The sequence below is a fragment of the Dunckerocampus dactyliophorus genome, chromosome 10, assembly GCF_027744805.1.
Source record: "Dunckerocampus dactyliophorus isolate RoL2022-P2 chromosome 10, RoL_Ddac_1.1, whole genome shotgun sequence".
Lineage (NCBI taxonomy): Eukaryota > Metazoa > Chordata > Actinopteri > Syngnathiformes > Syngnathidae > Dunckerocampus > Dunckerocampus dactyliophorus.
In genome coordinates this window covers 24,113,817-24,131,472 of record NC_072828.1, presented here as the reverse complement: position 1 = coordinate 24,131,472, position 17,656 = coordinate 24,113,817, and the positions used below count along the sequence as shown (strand labels likewise).

Genomic DNA, 17,656 nt, shown 5'->3' with positions numbered 1-17,656 from the left:
AAATTGGACACGCCTGTTCTGGATGAACTACTCCTGTAATACCGCACATTTTCTGGCAGAGAGCAACTTGATTCTGAGAAGTCTCCTCCGGGAGTGCTTCTAAGAAAACGCACGTTAGAGCGCTGTGACCTTACTACTTACTACAGAAAAGTATGCATCGCTTTACTGCAGGCTGCTTTTGGCGTTCTCGTCGTCTCAATCGTTGGCAGTTTTATTAGACGAACTAGGCATGTATGTGCATCATGTCTATGAATGCACACACGCACGCGGAGCTGTGCTGCAGTAGAGGGAAAATACTTTCAACGAATGCCACTGTAAGCTACACTTGTCTCTGGATGTTTGATATTTACACACACAACCACCCCCCTCCTGTCAAAATGTGTGACTTTTGTAGTTCCACAGCGGCACGTTGTTAATATAGTGTGATAACTAGCCACATGCGTGTGTTGATACTTTGCAGGCTGCGTACTGTACAGCACAGTCCTTTACATACCACGTTAACATGTACAGTGTCATATATGGAAAGCAACAACAGGCACACACGTTAAAAGTGAGACTCCCCCCTTGTAAAGGTTGTCGTCACCTGGAGCTATTTATGATGGCCCGTCCCGCTTCCTTTTTGCCCTGTAGTGACACCCGCTGCACTTCGGCTTGTGATCTTGTTTTCCTTCTAAACCTTCAACGACAACATGTGCTGCCAGAAAGGGAGGGAGAGTCGGCCATATGCTTGCGTAATGTTTGCTGCCATCGCGGTGTACGTCGGAGAGGGGGTGGAAGCTGAAAGGGAGAGGAGAGGCAGGAAGCCTCCAGTCACAAGACAGCAAAGGCCTGAAAACAAACCCTACATGGATTCAGTCAAGACTCCCTTGATAAACAATGTGCGGTGTGTTTTATATGTTGTATGCACAGCAGGCTGGGACAAAAGTTCAAGATTAAGGGCAAGGTGCATGGCTTTACAAAGCATGCATTCAACACCAGTTATATAGGCGTTTTATATATAACCTCCTAAGACCCATAATGAAGTAAATAACAATTCTTTTAAATGAGAAAATGTGTCTTTTGAAGGCCTAGTTTCATATGAGGATGACGTCAATAATGAGATTATTCTAGAACACAACAACGACCGGGGCAGTGCTAGTTATCCTCCACTAAAGTGTAGAAACTAGGGGCGGACGCGTCGATACAGTATCGGATTGATACTAGCGTTTTTGTTTTTTCGTTTTTGCTCAAATAATTGTGTGTAATAAAAAGGAATCATTTTATTATTTTATTAATATTGTGTGAGGCTGCCTCGGGTGTTGCCTCTCGCTTAGTGCACAAGCCCTGCCTTTTGTCTGAGTGCACTCACTGAGTTCACTGAGTTGGTCGTAGCAATTGCCACATAATTTTAGTGTGAGGCTGCCTTAAGTGTTGCCTCTCGCTTAGTGCACAAGCCCTGCCTTTTGTCTGAGTGCACTCACTGAGTTCACTGAGTCGGTTGTGACAATTGCCACATATTATCTGTGTGTTTCCAATTGTTTTTTAAACGTTTACGGAAATAAAAAAACTGAATTTGGACATTTCCTAATCAAATACAGTAGAGAAACCTGACATGAGGCTGCCTTGAGGGTTGCCTCTCGCTTAGTGCGCAAGCCCTGCTGGTCCTCTGAGTGCACTTATTGAGTGCCCTCCACATGTGTGTTTCCAATTGTTCTTTCAGCATTGGCTGAGCTAAAAAAAATAATTGGGACATTCCTTGATCAAATACAGTACAGAAACCTGACATGAGGCTGTCTTGATTGTTGCCTCTCGTTTAGTGCACAAGTTCTGCCTATCGTCTGAGTGCACTCACTCAATTTGATGATATTCATGTCTTAGTTTTACACGATACATAATAAATAAGATAAATTAGATCGCTATAATGTATGAACACCTTCATGTTCTTCATCTATTTTTTATCACAAAACATCCTGCGCTGCTAACAAAGAGGCTAGCTTGCTAGCAAAATGGCAACCGGAACGGGAAGACATCTACGTAGCCTGTCTATGATGTCACCAGTGGTTGACTCTCAAAAATGTTAACACATAACACGTTTTTATAGTTTTACATGCATAAAACAGTTCCAAACGCATATAAATGTCAAATGAAAGGGATAAAAGAACATTTAAGGTTACGTCATTGAAGACGTGATTGTTCACGTAACTGTTGCCAAAGACAAAATGTGGAAGCCAGACACCACACAAACACCATTTTCCTGTTTTGTCATCAGTTATTTCTTGAATTCAGTTCAATTCAATCGTGTTTTTCGCCTTTGTTATCAAAATGCTGGCACTTGAAACTTTCTTTGGCTCCATTTTGGGTTATTGAGGTGAGAATTTAAGAAATAACTCATGGCAAAACAGGAAGGTGGTGTCCGTGTGGTGTCTTTGGGAACAGTCACATCAAGAATCATGTCTCCAATGAAGGTAAAAGTTTATTTATCCCTTTCATTTGTCGTTTATATGTATTTATATGCACTTGGAATTTTTTTACTGCATGTAAAACATAATTGTAAAACTGTAAAAACAGGTTTTGTGTTAACATTTTTGGCTTTCTGGAACGGATTCATTGGATTTTCATGACTTCTCATGGGAAACATTGATTCAGTTTTGGTTAGAGTTGGACTTTCTGAGAATGAATGACGCTAACCAAGGTTCAACTGTATTTGATGCCACACATTTGCAGTCATGTTATGAACGATAGTGCAAGAAGCTGTTTTTTCTTCTTGGTTACCAGTGTTGGGGGTACAGTAACAAAAAAAAACAACCTACTGTTGTTTTCTACTAACGGGTAATCTCACTATTTAAAACATTAGAACGCTGTTACCATATGTGTTACTAATCTTGCATCCCGACAGAGGTACGCAGAGTTGGACGCTCTTGTTTAACTTTAATCTGACCTTAACACGTCAACAGCTTCGCTCAGTTCCAACACCGTACAGCTTCAACTTGCACACCGTCGCTCCATCATCTCCACACCCGCACGGCACTTCCTCATTCCTTACCAATCACACTCATGCGAGGTGCATTCACGGACGTGGACCTTCAGAACATCGACACAAAAAAACACACGCAGGCAGAAAGTAGAGTGCAATTTCATGGCAAGCTCTCAACAGCACACGCCAGATATTTGAAGGTTTTCCAAAAAAGTAACGTAATAATTACTGTTCCTGGTAACTAATTACATTTATGAAGGAGTAATTATGTTGCTAATTCCACTACTTTATGGGAAAGTAATTCATGTAACTAAATACTTTTTTTCAAAGTTATTTGCCCAACACTGTTACTCATGGTTACTCGTATGCATTTGTTGCATCAGCCATCCTCATCACAACAATAGAGTCGCGATAGGAAGTCCTCATTGGAGAACCGTTTTTTTCACTATCTTCAAAATGACTGTATGTTACCAAAACCAGCTAAAACTACTGATTGTTCTTATAAAAGTGAGTTTGAGCGAGTGCTGTAAAACGCTCGTTCCTTACACAGGAGAAAAACACGTTGCCGACTCTCAGGAGGACTGATACCAGCCCCCATGTGCCTAATTACCCTTCCTTTTAATATCTGAATACAGCACAAGCATGTTATGTCCCTGGCATGTCACAATTAGCGGACGGGCCAACAGAGCGCACGTTTCTTCATCACCAGAGTTCTTGGATTTCTTTCATTAACACAAGCACGAGACAAAGTTTCCACCCGGGTTGCAGCAGCCTCATCATCAGGCTCCAAAATGTGCCACGTCTGCATTGTCACACATCACAAAAAGGAAGGGGCTGGCAGTCCATGGCGCTCGCCTTCCTGGTTAAGCGCCTTGATTATACTTAGAAATCACGCCTATACTGTAAGTCATGATAGGACACCACCGATTTGATGTATCTTCATTTATTTATTAATTATTATTTATTATTTCACATTGATTTAACCAGTCCAGGGTGAAATCCGCCTCTTGCCTGAAATCAGCTGGGATAGGCTCCAGTTCACGTCAACCCACATGAGGACAAGTGGTGTAGAAAATGGATGGACGGAAATTGATTTATCTATTTGGTGGGGTTCAAGAGTGTCCAAAGTGCGGCCCAAGGGCCATTTGCAGCCTGCAGATTGTTTTTTTTATTTGCTCGTGGCACAAACTAAAAACACAATCAAATAAATACAATTTTTTTTTTTTTAAGTTGATACTACTACTACTACTACTACTACTAATAATAATAATAATACGCTTTGTTACCTATAACACAAAGCAGACATGCAGGCTGTTTCTTCTGTTTTTTCTTTAAACTTACACTACTGGTCAAAAGTTTTAGAACACCGCAATTTTTACAGTTATTTATTGAAATTCAAGTCGTTCAAGTTCAATGAACAGCTTGAAATGGTACAAAGGTGAGTGGTGAAGTGCCAGAGGTTAAAAAAAAAAGGTAAGGTTACCCAAAACTGACAAATAATGTGTATTTCAGAGTTATACATGAAGGACTGTTTCAGGGGCCAGAAAATGGGTCAACAATTTAAAGCTGCTCTGCAGAAATGGACTTTGACGAAGCCTTGGCAGTTGGTGCAACTAATTCCTACAGGTGTTCCAAGTTCTGGAGTACTTACTACCTCCTCTGTCTGCATAAAAACAGTGTTCGGAACACAATGTGGTACTATATATACCCTTGTGAACATCCGTTGAACCGCATTGTACTGGAGAAAGTAATTTTTGGCAAGGGAATTAACAATGGAAGAGAGACAGACCATCTTAATACTTAAAAATTTAGTTTTTTTCTCCAGCGAAATTGGTGTGTTCTAAAAGTTTTGTCCATATGTGTATATACTTTTTAGCATCTACTTACATCACTTTTTATTGGCTGACAGCACATTTTAAAAATTGAAATTAAACAAAAACATTTAAAAACCACAGCAATACTGCCATAATTGGGAAAGAAAGCGCTAACAGGCTCAATGTAATGACAAAAAGTACACATTTTGATACTAGTGACATGCTAGTTAATAATGATACAGGGGAATAGGTTGGAACAACCCTGATGTCGTTGAATTATGTCACACCTGTGATAATTTCATCAGATCCATTTTTTGTCATAGTATTGTCCTTGTCAACTTTGTATTATTGTATCTGATCTCTGTGTTTTCCTCTTGTGTTCCTCGTAATTGTACTCAATTAAAATAGCAATAATTCCTTTAGCAATAAAGGAAATAATAGCGTGTGAGAGTCTGCATGTGTCTTTGTATGTGGGGGGGGGGGGGAGCCAAGGAAGCTGAGGTCATGTGGCTGCATGACAACACTGAAGCACACAGGTTCAATGTCCACCTGGCCAAGGCCTTTCAATGCCGGCAGTTGAGAATTGAGTCAGTTAGATTAATATTATATGGAGGTTATTTTCATCATAGATGGAACAAACTGTTTTATGTTGACATGCTGGTGGAAACATGTGGCCCTATGTCCCATGACATCGGCAAAAAAAAAAAACATTCTTGTGATATTAAGATAGTCGTTGTATAAACTGGTGGATCTTGTCTGTCGACATGTTGCACCAGCCTCCTGTCCCTCCTCCCCTTCACAGCGATCACCACGTCTTTTTCATCAAAACAATCCTACGTGTTGTCCATGCAGCCTGTCGTAAGGCCTCTGAAACAAAACATAGCTATGTGGTGTAGTTCCATTTCGAATGCATTTATATTATGAAGAGCCAATGTTTCCTTCCAGCGCACGAATGAAGATATTATCCTAGCTAATACCTGAATGACTATAAATATGTCTGAATGTAAATCATTTATGACCCACACAGAGCGATAATGTTGACACTTAAAGCCTGAAAAGTAGAAAAGTGTATTCCAAGAACACGAAATGTAACGCAGCCTTTGAGGTCCTGCTTCTAGAAAACACGTGATTCTTCCAGCCTGCTGACGCCATCTGCAGCAACTGGGGGGCGGGAGTGAGAAGAGGCGTGGCCAAGGAGGAGTCAGCCATGAGGTTATAAAAAGGCCTCCGCTGCTCTCACTCTGCTACCTTCCACGTACATTCTACCTGTCAGTTCCCCCCACGACCGTCCTCTGCGGCTGTCTTTGCAGTGGGTCCGATAACGACGTCAACACTGGAGCTGTAACATTAACAACCGGGTAAGTTTCTTTTTTCAATATACAAAAAAAAAAGAAAAAAATTGAACTCGTATTTTACTCGAATTAAATTACATGCGCCACAAGTAGTATTAATATGGTCCGCTGTATGTTGAATTTGTGTTTTGACCGTATCAAAGGTTTAATTAGGTAAAATGAACTTAAATGATCTTGACAGTCCTCTTAGCTTTCTCAAACGCAACACGAAGCCAACTTTACGTCAGCTGCTACATGGCGAGCTAGCATGCTAGCATGTATTTTTGGCATTTCGAATACTTTGTAGTGTTTTGTATGGTAATAGCGTTGTGTGTGTATGTCATTGCTTTGTTCGCAGGGCTCCGGTTTAAAGCGTCGCCGCAAGCTCGCAGTGTGATCTCTTGCAACGGCCTCTGAAACCATTCCGTTTCGGAGAAAGTGCAATCGGATAGGCCAGACAGACACCACTGCCGCAGCCGCCTCACGTCCTTCCCCAGCAAAAAACCCACAGATAACCCAAATTGAAGCAAAAATGGTGCAAAATAAGATCACCGAAGTCACTGGATTCCACCGCTCTTTTAAGGTGGGTTGCTTGAGTGCGTGTTGTGGTGCTTTTGCACACGTGTGTGTGAGAAGTGCAAACCATAAACATATCTGTTGCTCCCCCATCATCAAATGACCGACACACTTAATGCATGGGTGGATGCCCGACTGTATGAAATTGGGCACTCGTCTTGTTTCTGCATGCTTAAGAGAACTATTTTGTATTATTAGTCTTATTTTTTTGTGATATATATATACATACACCCTCCACTTGCTCTTTGTTTGATTAAAGCTGCAGTACCAGAAATTCCACAGGAGCTAATCTATTGTGAAGAATTTGACACTGTGGGTTTTTAACAAGCTCATGTCTTACTTTCCAGGGCCAAAATCCTTTTGCGACAGATGAATTCACCAAAAATGGATCCCATCTCATTGACTCAACATTTGATTTTGATTCCTCCCCAAGGCATGGTGGGTGTAACTTTGCTGTTTGAGTTACTTTATGACCCGTTATGCTTTAGTGGCTCAGTGTGCTTCCTAACCATGGCTCTTTATCAGCTTTGTGACAAATGGATTTTTTTTTTTTTGTTGGCCAGACCTACCTTCCAGCCAGCCTATTGACATCCCCGATGCCAAGAAGAGAAACAAGAAGAAGAAGCGTTGCAGGGCAACAGACAGTTTCTCAGGACGATTTGAGGGTAAGCAGAAACTTTTCCATGTTGGAGTCATGAAAAAAAAAAAAATCACATTGGAACCCCCTTAGCAGGTGTTGTCTCCACATCTATATTTTTTGGGGGCTGCCATCAGTTGGGGGTTCTTGATATTGTCCTAACTTACCCCCCATTTGGTGCCTCCTGGTTGGACTATAGCATCTTGTGAGCTTCTGCTGCATAAATCGGATCATTCAAGCTGGTTTAAACCTCTTACAGATGTATACAGACTGCAGGAGGAAGTACTGGGAGAGGGAGCCTATGCTCGGGTGCAAACGTGCATAAACCTCATCACCAACAAAGAGTATGCTGTCAAGGTAAGGAATCAGTCACCCCATTTTAAAGTGTTGTCTTGCTGCACCCACTGCAGCTAAAATGTGCCCTATGTTCATTTTTTTATCTTGTTGAAGGAAGTTTTGGTCCACATGCAGGATATTTTTTTTTTCCTCGCATGCGCTTTCTCTGTTCAGTATACTGGCTGCCACACTCCGTGTGCTACTGCTGTGCTGGAATTAGCTGCCGTCAGCAGACACTCCCCTCACTGTTTTTACATGTGGGCAGCCTATCGGAGAGCTGGGAGGGACAGACCCACCCTTTCACCCGACTCCTATTGCATAGAGTTGTCTCTCTGAAAGAGAGCGAGCGAGAACATTGTGTGCTGCCAAAACAAAACCCACATATAGAGGAGGATGGATGGAGGGAGGGACGAGGGGAGGGGGTGGGCGGTGCGGGTTGAACATTGTGACCCAGTGTTTACACTGCTCTGTTCCGGAGGGGTTTTTTTTCCCTCTAAATTCACTTACGAAGACACGCCTTTTATTTCGGAGGTCTTCCTTTTGAATATTTCTCACATCCTCATTTGAGGGAGCAAAACATTGTGCAATGTTTTTTTCCTGTAGTGCCTAAAACTCTTTTTTTTTTTTTTTTTTTCTAAAACAATTCTTGACACTAAACCCACTAACTGGATAATAGGCTATTTTATGCATACATCAAAAGCCTTTGTAGAGACGGTTTGCGTTATATATCCAAGATCCTATGGCCGGTCCCCATTGAGAACGTATCGGTATCATAGAAATTAATATTTCAGAAGACTCCCAAGCGCAGATTTGATGACGTGATGGTGATCTGTTGCTATTGTTTACCCTGCCATGCATCAGTGGATCTCAGTGGGACTTTGTCGTACTAGGGTGGGGGGAGGAATCATGTGGCGGAGGCAGTTACTGGAGGTCATTTGCTTGTTGGGTGGGGGGCTCAGACTGCTCCTGCCAGATGTCCTATCTCTCCCCTCCCCCCCCCAGGACGGGCGAGTTGCGTGTGTGGACTCCTTGTGTTGCAATTGTAACAAAGCTGCAGCATCAAGGACGAGCAGCAGGCCGTGTATATTTACCACTTTGCTGGCTCAGATGGCCGTTTGAACCTCCCGTGTGCCTCCTATACACGCTCTCTCATCGTGTTAATAATTATTTAGATGAAGTCAATCGGTATTTGTTGCAAAGAACGTGTGCAACATGAGGAATTTTCATCAGTGCTTAAAGTGACAATGCATTAAAAATGGTACTATAATGAAAGTGAACGGAGTTTTGTACAAAGAATGTCTAAAATGGTGGTAGATCAGTTTTATATACGTAAAAAATACTAAGTATGGACTGATATATGTTTATAGTGCCCCTTTGTGCCACTGACTCGGACTGGAAGAGTGCTTTGAACTGCTCACAGGCCTCTTTTCTGTATATTAATCCTAGACCCATCGCAACACGAGCCCCATTGGGCCCCAATAGAGGCCATAATCCACCTACCAGGAAGAGAAACATGCACAACATTCAAGCAAACAATAACTGGCCAGGGCTGGAAAGTTCAGGCCCTGCTGACAATTGGTGTCAGCAGTCTATCTTTCTCTTGGCATGGCACTGAACTGATGGGGGGGGGGGGCGGCTCTCTGTGGCAGGACAAAGTTATATTTAGAGAGCATGTTTTGTTGTTACTGTAAACGGTTTGGGATTAGCCAGTGGAATGTTTCAAAGGGACACTTGCGGCTCCTTAAGAACACCTGAGATGTAAATAAGTCTGACACGTTGCACTAAATATAGCAGTGCTGTGACTTTGTTCGTTAACATGTTTTGGGCTGGCAGCACTGGAAGTAGGTTAAATTATCTCTGCAACTGTGTCACAGGGTGGGCGGTCACTGTGGCAACCACGGAAAACACGGGCCCGGTCTTTACTAAGCCTGTATATGGAACATGTAATCTGCTCAGTCTGCGGGCACAGATGTAGCATTTTTGTGGCGCAGCACGAGTCATATCCGCAAATATAAATGCACCGCTTTTTGTCTAAATGCTAGTACTTTAACAGCAGTTCATGGTGCCTTTCTTTTTCAGATAATTGAAAAAAGACCGGGCCACAGCCGCAGCCGAGTCTTCCGTGAGGTTGAGATGCTCTACCAGTGCCAGGGTCACAGGTACTAATGCTCAAACCACATGTAGCTTGATTACTGGAGGGACATTGAGCACTACTCAGAACTGATGGTACATTTAGTCAGAAGACCCTTCGCTTACCACTTGTGCTTTTTCTCGTTTCTGAAGTAACATCCTGGAGTTGGTGGAATTCTTTGAAGAGGAAGACAAATTCTACCTGGTGTTTGAAAAGCTCAGAGGAGGTTGGTGAATTGTTGTCACGTGACTGTTTGTTTGTTTAAACACATGTTTCTTTTTGTATTTGCTTCGTGCAAATAACCAAATGTACTCGTGTACCCTCCTAATAGGTTCGATTTTGGCGCACATTCACAAAAGACAGCACTTCAGTGAGCAGGAAGCCAGTATTGTTGTGCAGGACATTGCCAGAGCTCTGGATTTCCTGCATAACAAGGGTGAGAACATTAAAGAATGCAAAAGAGGCATTTATCAACTCTGTGTATTATGTATCCTACTGGTTAAACATGCACAAATAAGATGTTAAATATTCACGGTTACTGTCTTTGACTGTGGACAAGACAAAATGGTTTGACTTTTTGGCTTGTTCGTCTTCAGGAATGGCACACCGAGACCTCAAACCTGAAAACATCCTCTGCGAAAGTGCAGACAAGGCAAGTGTCTACAAGCATCTTTTATGTCTGGTTCAAAGGGTAGCTAATGTGGCCATAATTGAATGATAAGATGCCCTAGTGAGGTGATGACAATCCAGGAAAGGGTGCAGTGCAGTGCAATCATGCTGTATAATTGTATTAAGGGCTTAAATGATCCAGCGTGATTGTTCTAAGTTTATGAATTTCTCTCTCAGATCTCTCCTGTTAAGATTTGTGACTTTGACCTGGGCAGTGGCATCAAACTGAACAGTGACAGCTCACCCATCTCCACCCCTGAGCTTCTCACTCCTGTAAGTTAAGCTTCATCAATGACTGAATTGGATGTGCTTGAAGGTTGAATCTATGTATTGCAATGGAGCACGGCGTGTTTATTAAAAGTGGTTCATTGGATTGCAAGCAGGGCAATAGTTGGCCAGACTATCCGTAAAGTAGGAAAAGACTCGCTGGCATTGTGTTGTTGTCGAAGTCTCAGGTTAGTTGTTGTCACTTTACTCGCAGTTATGTCTCTTCCTTACGGACAAGCAGTGCTTTCAGGCTGTAAAACATGTCTTTATCAAGTCCGGGCTGTCTGCCTATTGGTCATGCTCGCTGGTGTTATGCACTGCCTGCTGATTAGTTTGTCATTGTACCAAGCCTGGCACCTTCCAGTTGACCTTATCACGTTGTGCTATCAGCAATACTCTGCTAGATATCCCCCAGTTGAAGGTCCACGTCCTACTTATCAGTTGCAAATATTGAGCTCCGCGAGTCCGAGGTTATGATTGTTTAACCCCACGCCATCGTCACAACACCAAATACCTCAAAGCAACATGCCCAGAAAAGTGGGACGCTTGCCATGTAATGGTTCTGGCTTTTGCTGTGTGTTGACACAGACTGTCTGCCTGTGTGTCGTTTGAGTGTGCTTGATAGATGGACAAGAGCAGGTGATAGAGGGTGCTTTTGCCTGCAGGAATGTTGTGTGGAAGGAGATGAGTTACACGGGTAACTTTATCTTCCTATATGCTAGTGAATGGAGGGCCTCTCCCGATGCTATTTGCGGTCAAGAGGTCTGGAATGTTCAGCTTATACCAAGTTTGAGGTAGTTAACTGCGCACCTCTTGATAATCTAATAAGACTACTGTAAAGGTTGCAATAGCCTTGGAATGTAGTAAGGCTGGAACGGAAGGCATTTTTTTTAAAACACGAGGCCATGTTTTGTTGTATAAAGTGCTTACCAAACAATACAGGACAGGACGCCAGCCCTCGCACTGCTTAGTCTCCGCCCCCCCCCCCCAACCTTGCTGTTGTGGCTCTATTTTCTTTATACAAAGGATCAGCGAGGTTTTTTTTCCCTGAATTTTTTTTGTTGTTGTTCCTCCCATACCTAGCAACTGAGATGTGATTGGCTAGGTGGCTGGGAGGGGGGGCGGGCCACTGGGAGGAGCAAATCATCAACCTGCTCATGCGCCCTAACTTGTTTTTTTTTTTATTTTGGCTTGGTCAGAGGAACAATGTTATCTGATTTTCATCTCCCTGCTGTTTCTCTCTCTCTCTCTCTCTCTCTCTCTCTCTCTCTCTCTCTCTCTCTCTCTCTCTCTCTCTCTCTCTCTCTCTCTCTCTCTCTCTCTCTCTCTCTCTCTCTCTCTCTCTCTCTCTCTCTCTCTCTCTCTCTCTCTCTCTCTCTCTCTCTCTCTTCTCTCTCTCTCTCTCTCTCTCACTCTCTCTCTCTCTCTCTCTCTCTCTCTCTCTCTCTCTCGCTCGCTCGCTGCCTCCCTACTTGTGCTACAGTTGCTGCTGCACAATATACCGACATTTTTTAAAAATTCATAATCCTATCAAATGTCACACTTATTTTTTTTTTTAACAGCCCTTTAAGAATGAGAAGCAATGTAGGGAAGATTTATTTCTAGGAAAAGTCTAAACTTAGTATACCAAGAACAGTGCATCAAGACCGCTCAAACGTCAAAGCGCTCATATGCAGTAAATGAGGAAGTGGAAGTGGCTCAAAAAGAAAATGGAGTAGCAGCCCAGATGATCACAACTTGAAGCAGTGGTGGTCCCTTGTCAGAGATGCAGCTCATAAAGCCGATAAAGTTACCCTGTTTACCAACAGTAGAAGTGTGGAGGGTGCGTGGCGTCAGCATGACCTGACTAGTCACATGGTTTCAGGAAAGCCCCAGCTTGCGTTACCAACAAATCCTGCATTAACCAACGCTATCTACAGCACACTGGAAAGTTTGACAGGGTGGTAAGTCCAACATGTTTGCAGTTGCAGAGCACCACAACTACACCCACGTAAAATGCAGAGCTGTACTAGAGAACCTTGATACTTTTTATTTCACTGGCACGTTCAGCTCTTATCAGTGGAAGGTACACACAGTCCTTGACTCTCTTAACCCTTGAAAGCAGTTTTGGTGGAACTGGTATTTCAGACAATTGCATTTGGCCTGAATCCTGGGGTTTTGTCTGGGGAGGCAGGCTCTCCAGACGTGTCGTGGACGTGAATGTGGGGGTTGGGATTTTCTCTGCGACAGAAGCAGCTTTGTCTGCGCTGAGATTCCTGTGCAGCACATTTCATGACATAAATATGGACGAGGGAGAGGGGGTGGAGCCGCCTGGGATGTCATAATAGTCTTGCTGCGGTTGAAAAGAAGAGATGAGCTGTTTGGGTTTTACAGGCCACACTGCAGGAAAACAAGTCACCCCGTGTAAAATTTCTTACTCGAAGGTTGTAGATTGTAGGACTGAATTGTCAAAATGTCACTTGGACACAATAGACTGTCAATTTTCTGCTGAGCTAGTAACCCCGCTCCTCTTTTGTTCCATTAAATGGTCTTTGTGCTTGAAAGTTGCGTAACTTGTGAGAGCTCAGCCCAGTCTGTGGTTCTGCAGGACATCCAATCCTCTTTACCCCCGCTCAGTGTTTGGCCTAATTCTTCTCTTAGCTACATAACAAGGCGACGTCAGAGTTGAGCCTTCCTTTGCCCTCAGTCCGTTTTTCATGTGCTGCGTGCAGCTGGATAGTCCTGCCTGTGACTCGATGTTCTGCAAACCTGTCTTATTTGATGTAGCGCAGGGATGTTGCACAACATGTTGAGTTGTGTATCCTTACCACAAGGACAAAGCTGCGCAGTGGCACCATCATTCCGATAAGCATGTGACGGTCCAATTTAGGCCTCTAGCTTTAACCGCTTGGAACCACGAGGTATCAGCTGAACTGAGGAATGTGAACTGGAGCAGCGAAAGCAGTTTGTCTTTAAGCATCATGTGTGCCGGCCTGCACTTAACCCATTTGTTTTCTCCATCAGTGTGGCTCTGCAGAGTACATGGCACCTGAGGTGGTCGAGGCCTTCAGCGAGGAGGCCACCATTTATGACAAGCGCTGTGACCTTTGGAGCCTCGGTGTCATCTTGTACATCATGCTTAGTGGCTACCCACCTTTCGTAGGCCGCTGTGGTGGGGACTGTGGCTGGGAACTGGGGGAACCCTGCCACACATGCCAGGTGAGAGTGCAGAACAATCCTTTTCTGCATTTATATTTGATTTTCACATCCTGTGCTTGAGTAAAAGCTCCCCCCCCCCCCCCCCCTTTTTTTTTTTTTTTACCTCCAGAACACCCTGTTTGAAAGTATTCAAGAAGGAAAGTACGAGTTTCCAGACAAAGACTGGGCTCATATCTCCTCAAGTGCCAAAGACCTTATATCCAGACTTCTGGTTCGGGATGCCAAAAAGCGCCTTAGTGCTAGCCAGGTGCTGCAGCACCCGTGGGTGCAGGGGGTGAGTGTCCAGCCCCCACGCTACCTTTCTAACCAATTCTGTTTTGCTAATAGGTTTTTAATCTGACTGCTTTTTCTTTCCCAGGGTGCATCAAACACTCTGCCAACGCCTCTTTTTCATCAGAGGTGAGGCAAACTGCTTGTTTTTGTCCTTTTTAATACTGCACCTTATTATATCAAACAAAGCTTAGTTGTTTTTTTTTTTCCCCCATCCTGTTCTTCAGAACCAGCAATGCGAGGGATCTGACATTCTTTGCCGACAAAGTCATGGCTGTGAACCGGCAGCTGGCTGAACAGGATGGCATGGAGGAGCAGCAGCAGCAGGACACCCCCGTGGTGGTCACCGCTGCCGGCTCTTCAATGCACCTCTCTCCTCCTTCCAACTCAAAGCTGGCCAGGCGCAGGCAGCGGAGCAGCCAGCCCAAAGGAGGGCCCGTCTCTGCTGCTGAGCTCCGTCAGCTCTTGGCCCCTCTTGTTATTGTGGGCGACTGTGCCTGAACTTTTGTCAACGCTGACCTCAAACTTCTGTTAAGATCGGAGGCCTGATGCTCCCTTTTCCCCAATTAAGCCTCCCTGTTGACTCTTGCTGGCCTTGGTCCCTCGCCATTCGGGCTCTTTCTGCCTCGCTGTAAGGGGAGACCACAGTTCTTCCTCTAAATGCCTTTTGACCTTCTGCAGCACTTCTAAAGCACATCAGCCCAGGGCCTGCAAGTACACAGATGCACGTCCAGGTTTTTGGGGAGAGGGGAGTGAGAGAGAGAAGTATTTTCTAAATTATCTTCTTTTTTTTTTTTTTTTTTTCCTTGCTCAGTTCATCGAAATCCGAATACTTATTTTTGAAACTAAGCTCAGACACCAAAGGACAACTTATCGTGCTGCTCCCACGTTACAACTGGATCCACTGTGAATTAATTTGTCTGGAATGTTCTCTTTGCCTGTATGTAAACGCATGAATGGTCAATCTGCACATACGTACAAGCTTATGCAATATGCCAAGATGAAGGCTGTTCCTGTCTGAGGAATTGAGTATACGGGGTCGGAAGGGCGGTAAGCCAATGCTGTCTGTGCCTGGTGCAGTTATTGTGTGGCTGGGGACACTTAATTTTTTTTTTTTTCCTCTCCCCCCTTTCTGGTCTCCATTCATAACAAAGCAAGGGAGTCTGGCTTGGTGGCCATGCAATTAAAGCACCAGGAGCAGAGAATGTCTACACTGCCAGCCGTGATTGAACTAGTGCACTGATTTATACAGTTTGGCTCAATGCTAAATGACCAGCTGCCGTACTGTTCAGTGTATAGGACGAGACTATCAGGCTAATTATTACTATTTTACCTTGGTATGATGCATGGGCGTCCCCCACCCCCCAAAACATACACACACACACACACACACACACACACACACAAAAAATGCAATGTTCAGCCCTCAACCATATCTGGTATGTCGATCATAATTGATCTGACTTCATACATGAGTTTGTCCCATCGCCACACCCACAATTATGTTTTTCATTTTTGTATTTTTTTTTTTTTAAGTACAAAGCAATGTATGCATCAGATCTAACCTTACCATTTTGGCAGTAAAGGTTAGAAATCCCTACACTGTAGGGTTTGAAAAGCACATTATGGCCAATGTGACCTCTGTGTCATTTGTCAATTGAATACACTTATTTGGACCATCGTCATTTAAATGTGTTTTTTTTTTGTCTTATTTTGATGAGATGTCCATTTCTAAATATTGACATCTTCACATACCCCCTCCAAAAAAGTAACCCCAAACATTTAAAAAAAAAAAGGAAAAACATTCCACAAAAACCACAAAAAAAGTCTTCCACAAATGTGTAGCTGTATTATGTTTACCTTGTTTTTTATGTTTAAAAACTCCATGTGAATGTGCCACTTTTTCATTTTTGTAAAGCTTTTCTTTTCTACTTGGTGATTGTCATGGAGGTGCTGTTGAGTTCAGGTGAAACACCGGCTGTTTTCCTTAAGTTTTGTTCATGTGTTTTTAAAGTTCAGAGTCGGAGTCGGCAGAAGTTTTAGTTGAGCTGGAGCGTTCTTGCCCAGACTTTTTTTGTTTTAAATGTTCGCGTTTGCAATAATTTCTTCCTCCAAATTTAAGTATAAAAGTCCATCTAAGACTGTGATAGGGAATGGAACAGTGATGAGGCCTGACAACATCGAAGCCGTTTCACTAAAGATGGTTCAAATCATGACGTGGCACATTTTAAGCATGCTTCATCATAATCATCCATCCTGACTTTCCAATGCCAGCGCTGCGGTCGCGGTACTCTAGAAATGGTTCCCATTCATTCTGCTGATAACGGGACACTGTAAAAGCTTACTAAACCTTCTACACATGCATCATCATGGGGGCTTTATGTCTTATAATAAGACTTTGTATATGCAGCTGTTTTTTCTCTATTTGGGAAACGACTTTGCTAAATCCAAAAGCATTACGCAATCCTGGGGTTTTAAAAACACCTTCTACAGTTCAGTATTTGATATTTGTCTTTCAAGTATCAGTCGGTCCCTACTTTTGGACGGGGTTTGATACTTTCAATTGCACACGCACGGGCCATACGCTAATATTCTGATTGGTGTAATAAGAGTTCTCTTGGTCATGATCATTTCTACTTTTTGTGAAATGGCAGTTTTTAGACTGTCTTATAGGGAAAGGGGAGAAAATTCTCACTCTCGGTTTTTTCGTTTGATGTCATTCTGGCATAGAGTGTTTCGAGTCGTTCATGTGGACAGTGTCAGCCTTCCCACAATCTGAATGTAGTCCACAGGCAAAGCATTGAAAATCCAGCATCACCCATGAAAGCTTTTCTAATAAATAGAACTCCTCCAAAAAGCGTGAGGGAAATAACTGCCTGTGGTGGTCAAACAGTTTTGAGAGTCGACTTGATTTTAGTACTATCGTAATTCCCCTTAGAATAACACAAGTACAGCAAGAAAAATTTGATTTAAGCACTTTACTGTACCATGTGAATGATTACAGTTCACCCAAGGCAACACTTAAAACAGTTGTTCCAGATTTTTGTATTGTTTTTCTAAAAAAAAAAAAAAAGAGGCAATAAACTGCTTTTAAAAAAAAAAACAACTCACGTGTCTGTGATTTATAACTATTAATCATTGCACCAAGTTCCTGTACTGCCTTAAGGGGTAGGGCGGAAATAACTGCACGGTACTTTCCCTGGCATGTGTTGACTCCTGCATGTCTCACCAGTTTCGTATTAACCAGTACTATCTTTTGACCAAGGCTGAGGACATTTCGTCTGATTCTCTGCTGTAAATCATCTTATCAGTCAGTCACACACACACACGCTGATATTTCAGCTATGTCACATGTGCTCTTGGCTGTGGTCGCTGGCTGAAATGTGACTGAACGTGCTTCCGCTTTGTGTCAGCCACTCCTGTGCCAGCCTGGGGCTTCCTGCACTCGGCAGGCCTCAACAGACCAGACTGATG

General features: G+C 43.2%; 1 protein-coding gene across 1 annotated transcript; it reads left to right on the top strand.

The window, feature by feature from the left end:
- The first annotated feature begins 5,968 nt into the window (after window positions 1-5,968).
- On the top strand, window positions 5,969-16,068 carry mknk2b (MAPK interacting serine/threonine kinase 2b). Its single transcript, XM_054790463.1, has 14 exons — window positions 5,969-6,125; window positions 6,457-6,681; window positions 7,022-7,112; window positions 7,238-7,339; window positions 7,571-7,668; window positions 9,727-9,806; window positions 9,931-10,004; window positions 10,110-10,214; window positions 10,375-10,430; window positions 10,625-10,720; window positions 13,718-13,912; window positions 14,022-14,186; window positions 14,271-14,311; window positions 14,410-16,068. Exons 2-14 carry the CDS (start codon window positions 6,631-6,633, stop codon window positions 14,681-14,683), a joined length of 1,428 nt encoding a protein of 475 aa, XP_054646438.1. The 5' UTR covers window positions 5,969-6,125; window positions 6,457-6,630; the 3' UTR covers window positions 14,684-16,068.
- Window positions 16,069-17,656: the final 1,588 nt, after the last annotated feature.

Excerpts from the sequence above, each read along its gene's own strand:
- mknk2b (XM_054790463.1), top strand. The coding sequence starts at position 6,631 with ATGGTGCAAAATAAGATCACCGAAGTCACTGGATTCCACCGCTCTTTT. Across the intron at positions 9,807-9,930 it reads TACCAGTGCCAGGGTCACAG|TAACATCCTGGAGTTGGTGG; the intron begins GTACTAATGCTC and ends TCGTTTCTGAAG. Across the intron at positions 10,721-13,717 it reads CCCCTGAGCTTCTCACTCCT|TGTGGCTCTGCAGAGTACAT; the intron begins GTAAGTTAAGCT and ends TTTCTCCATCAG.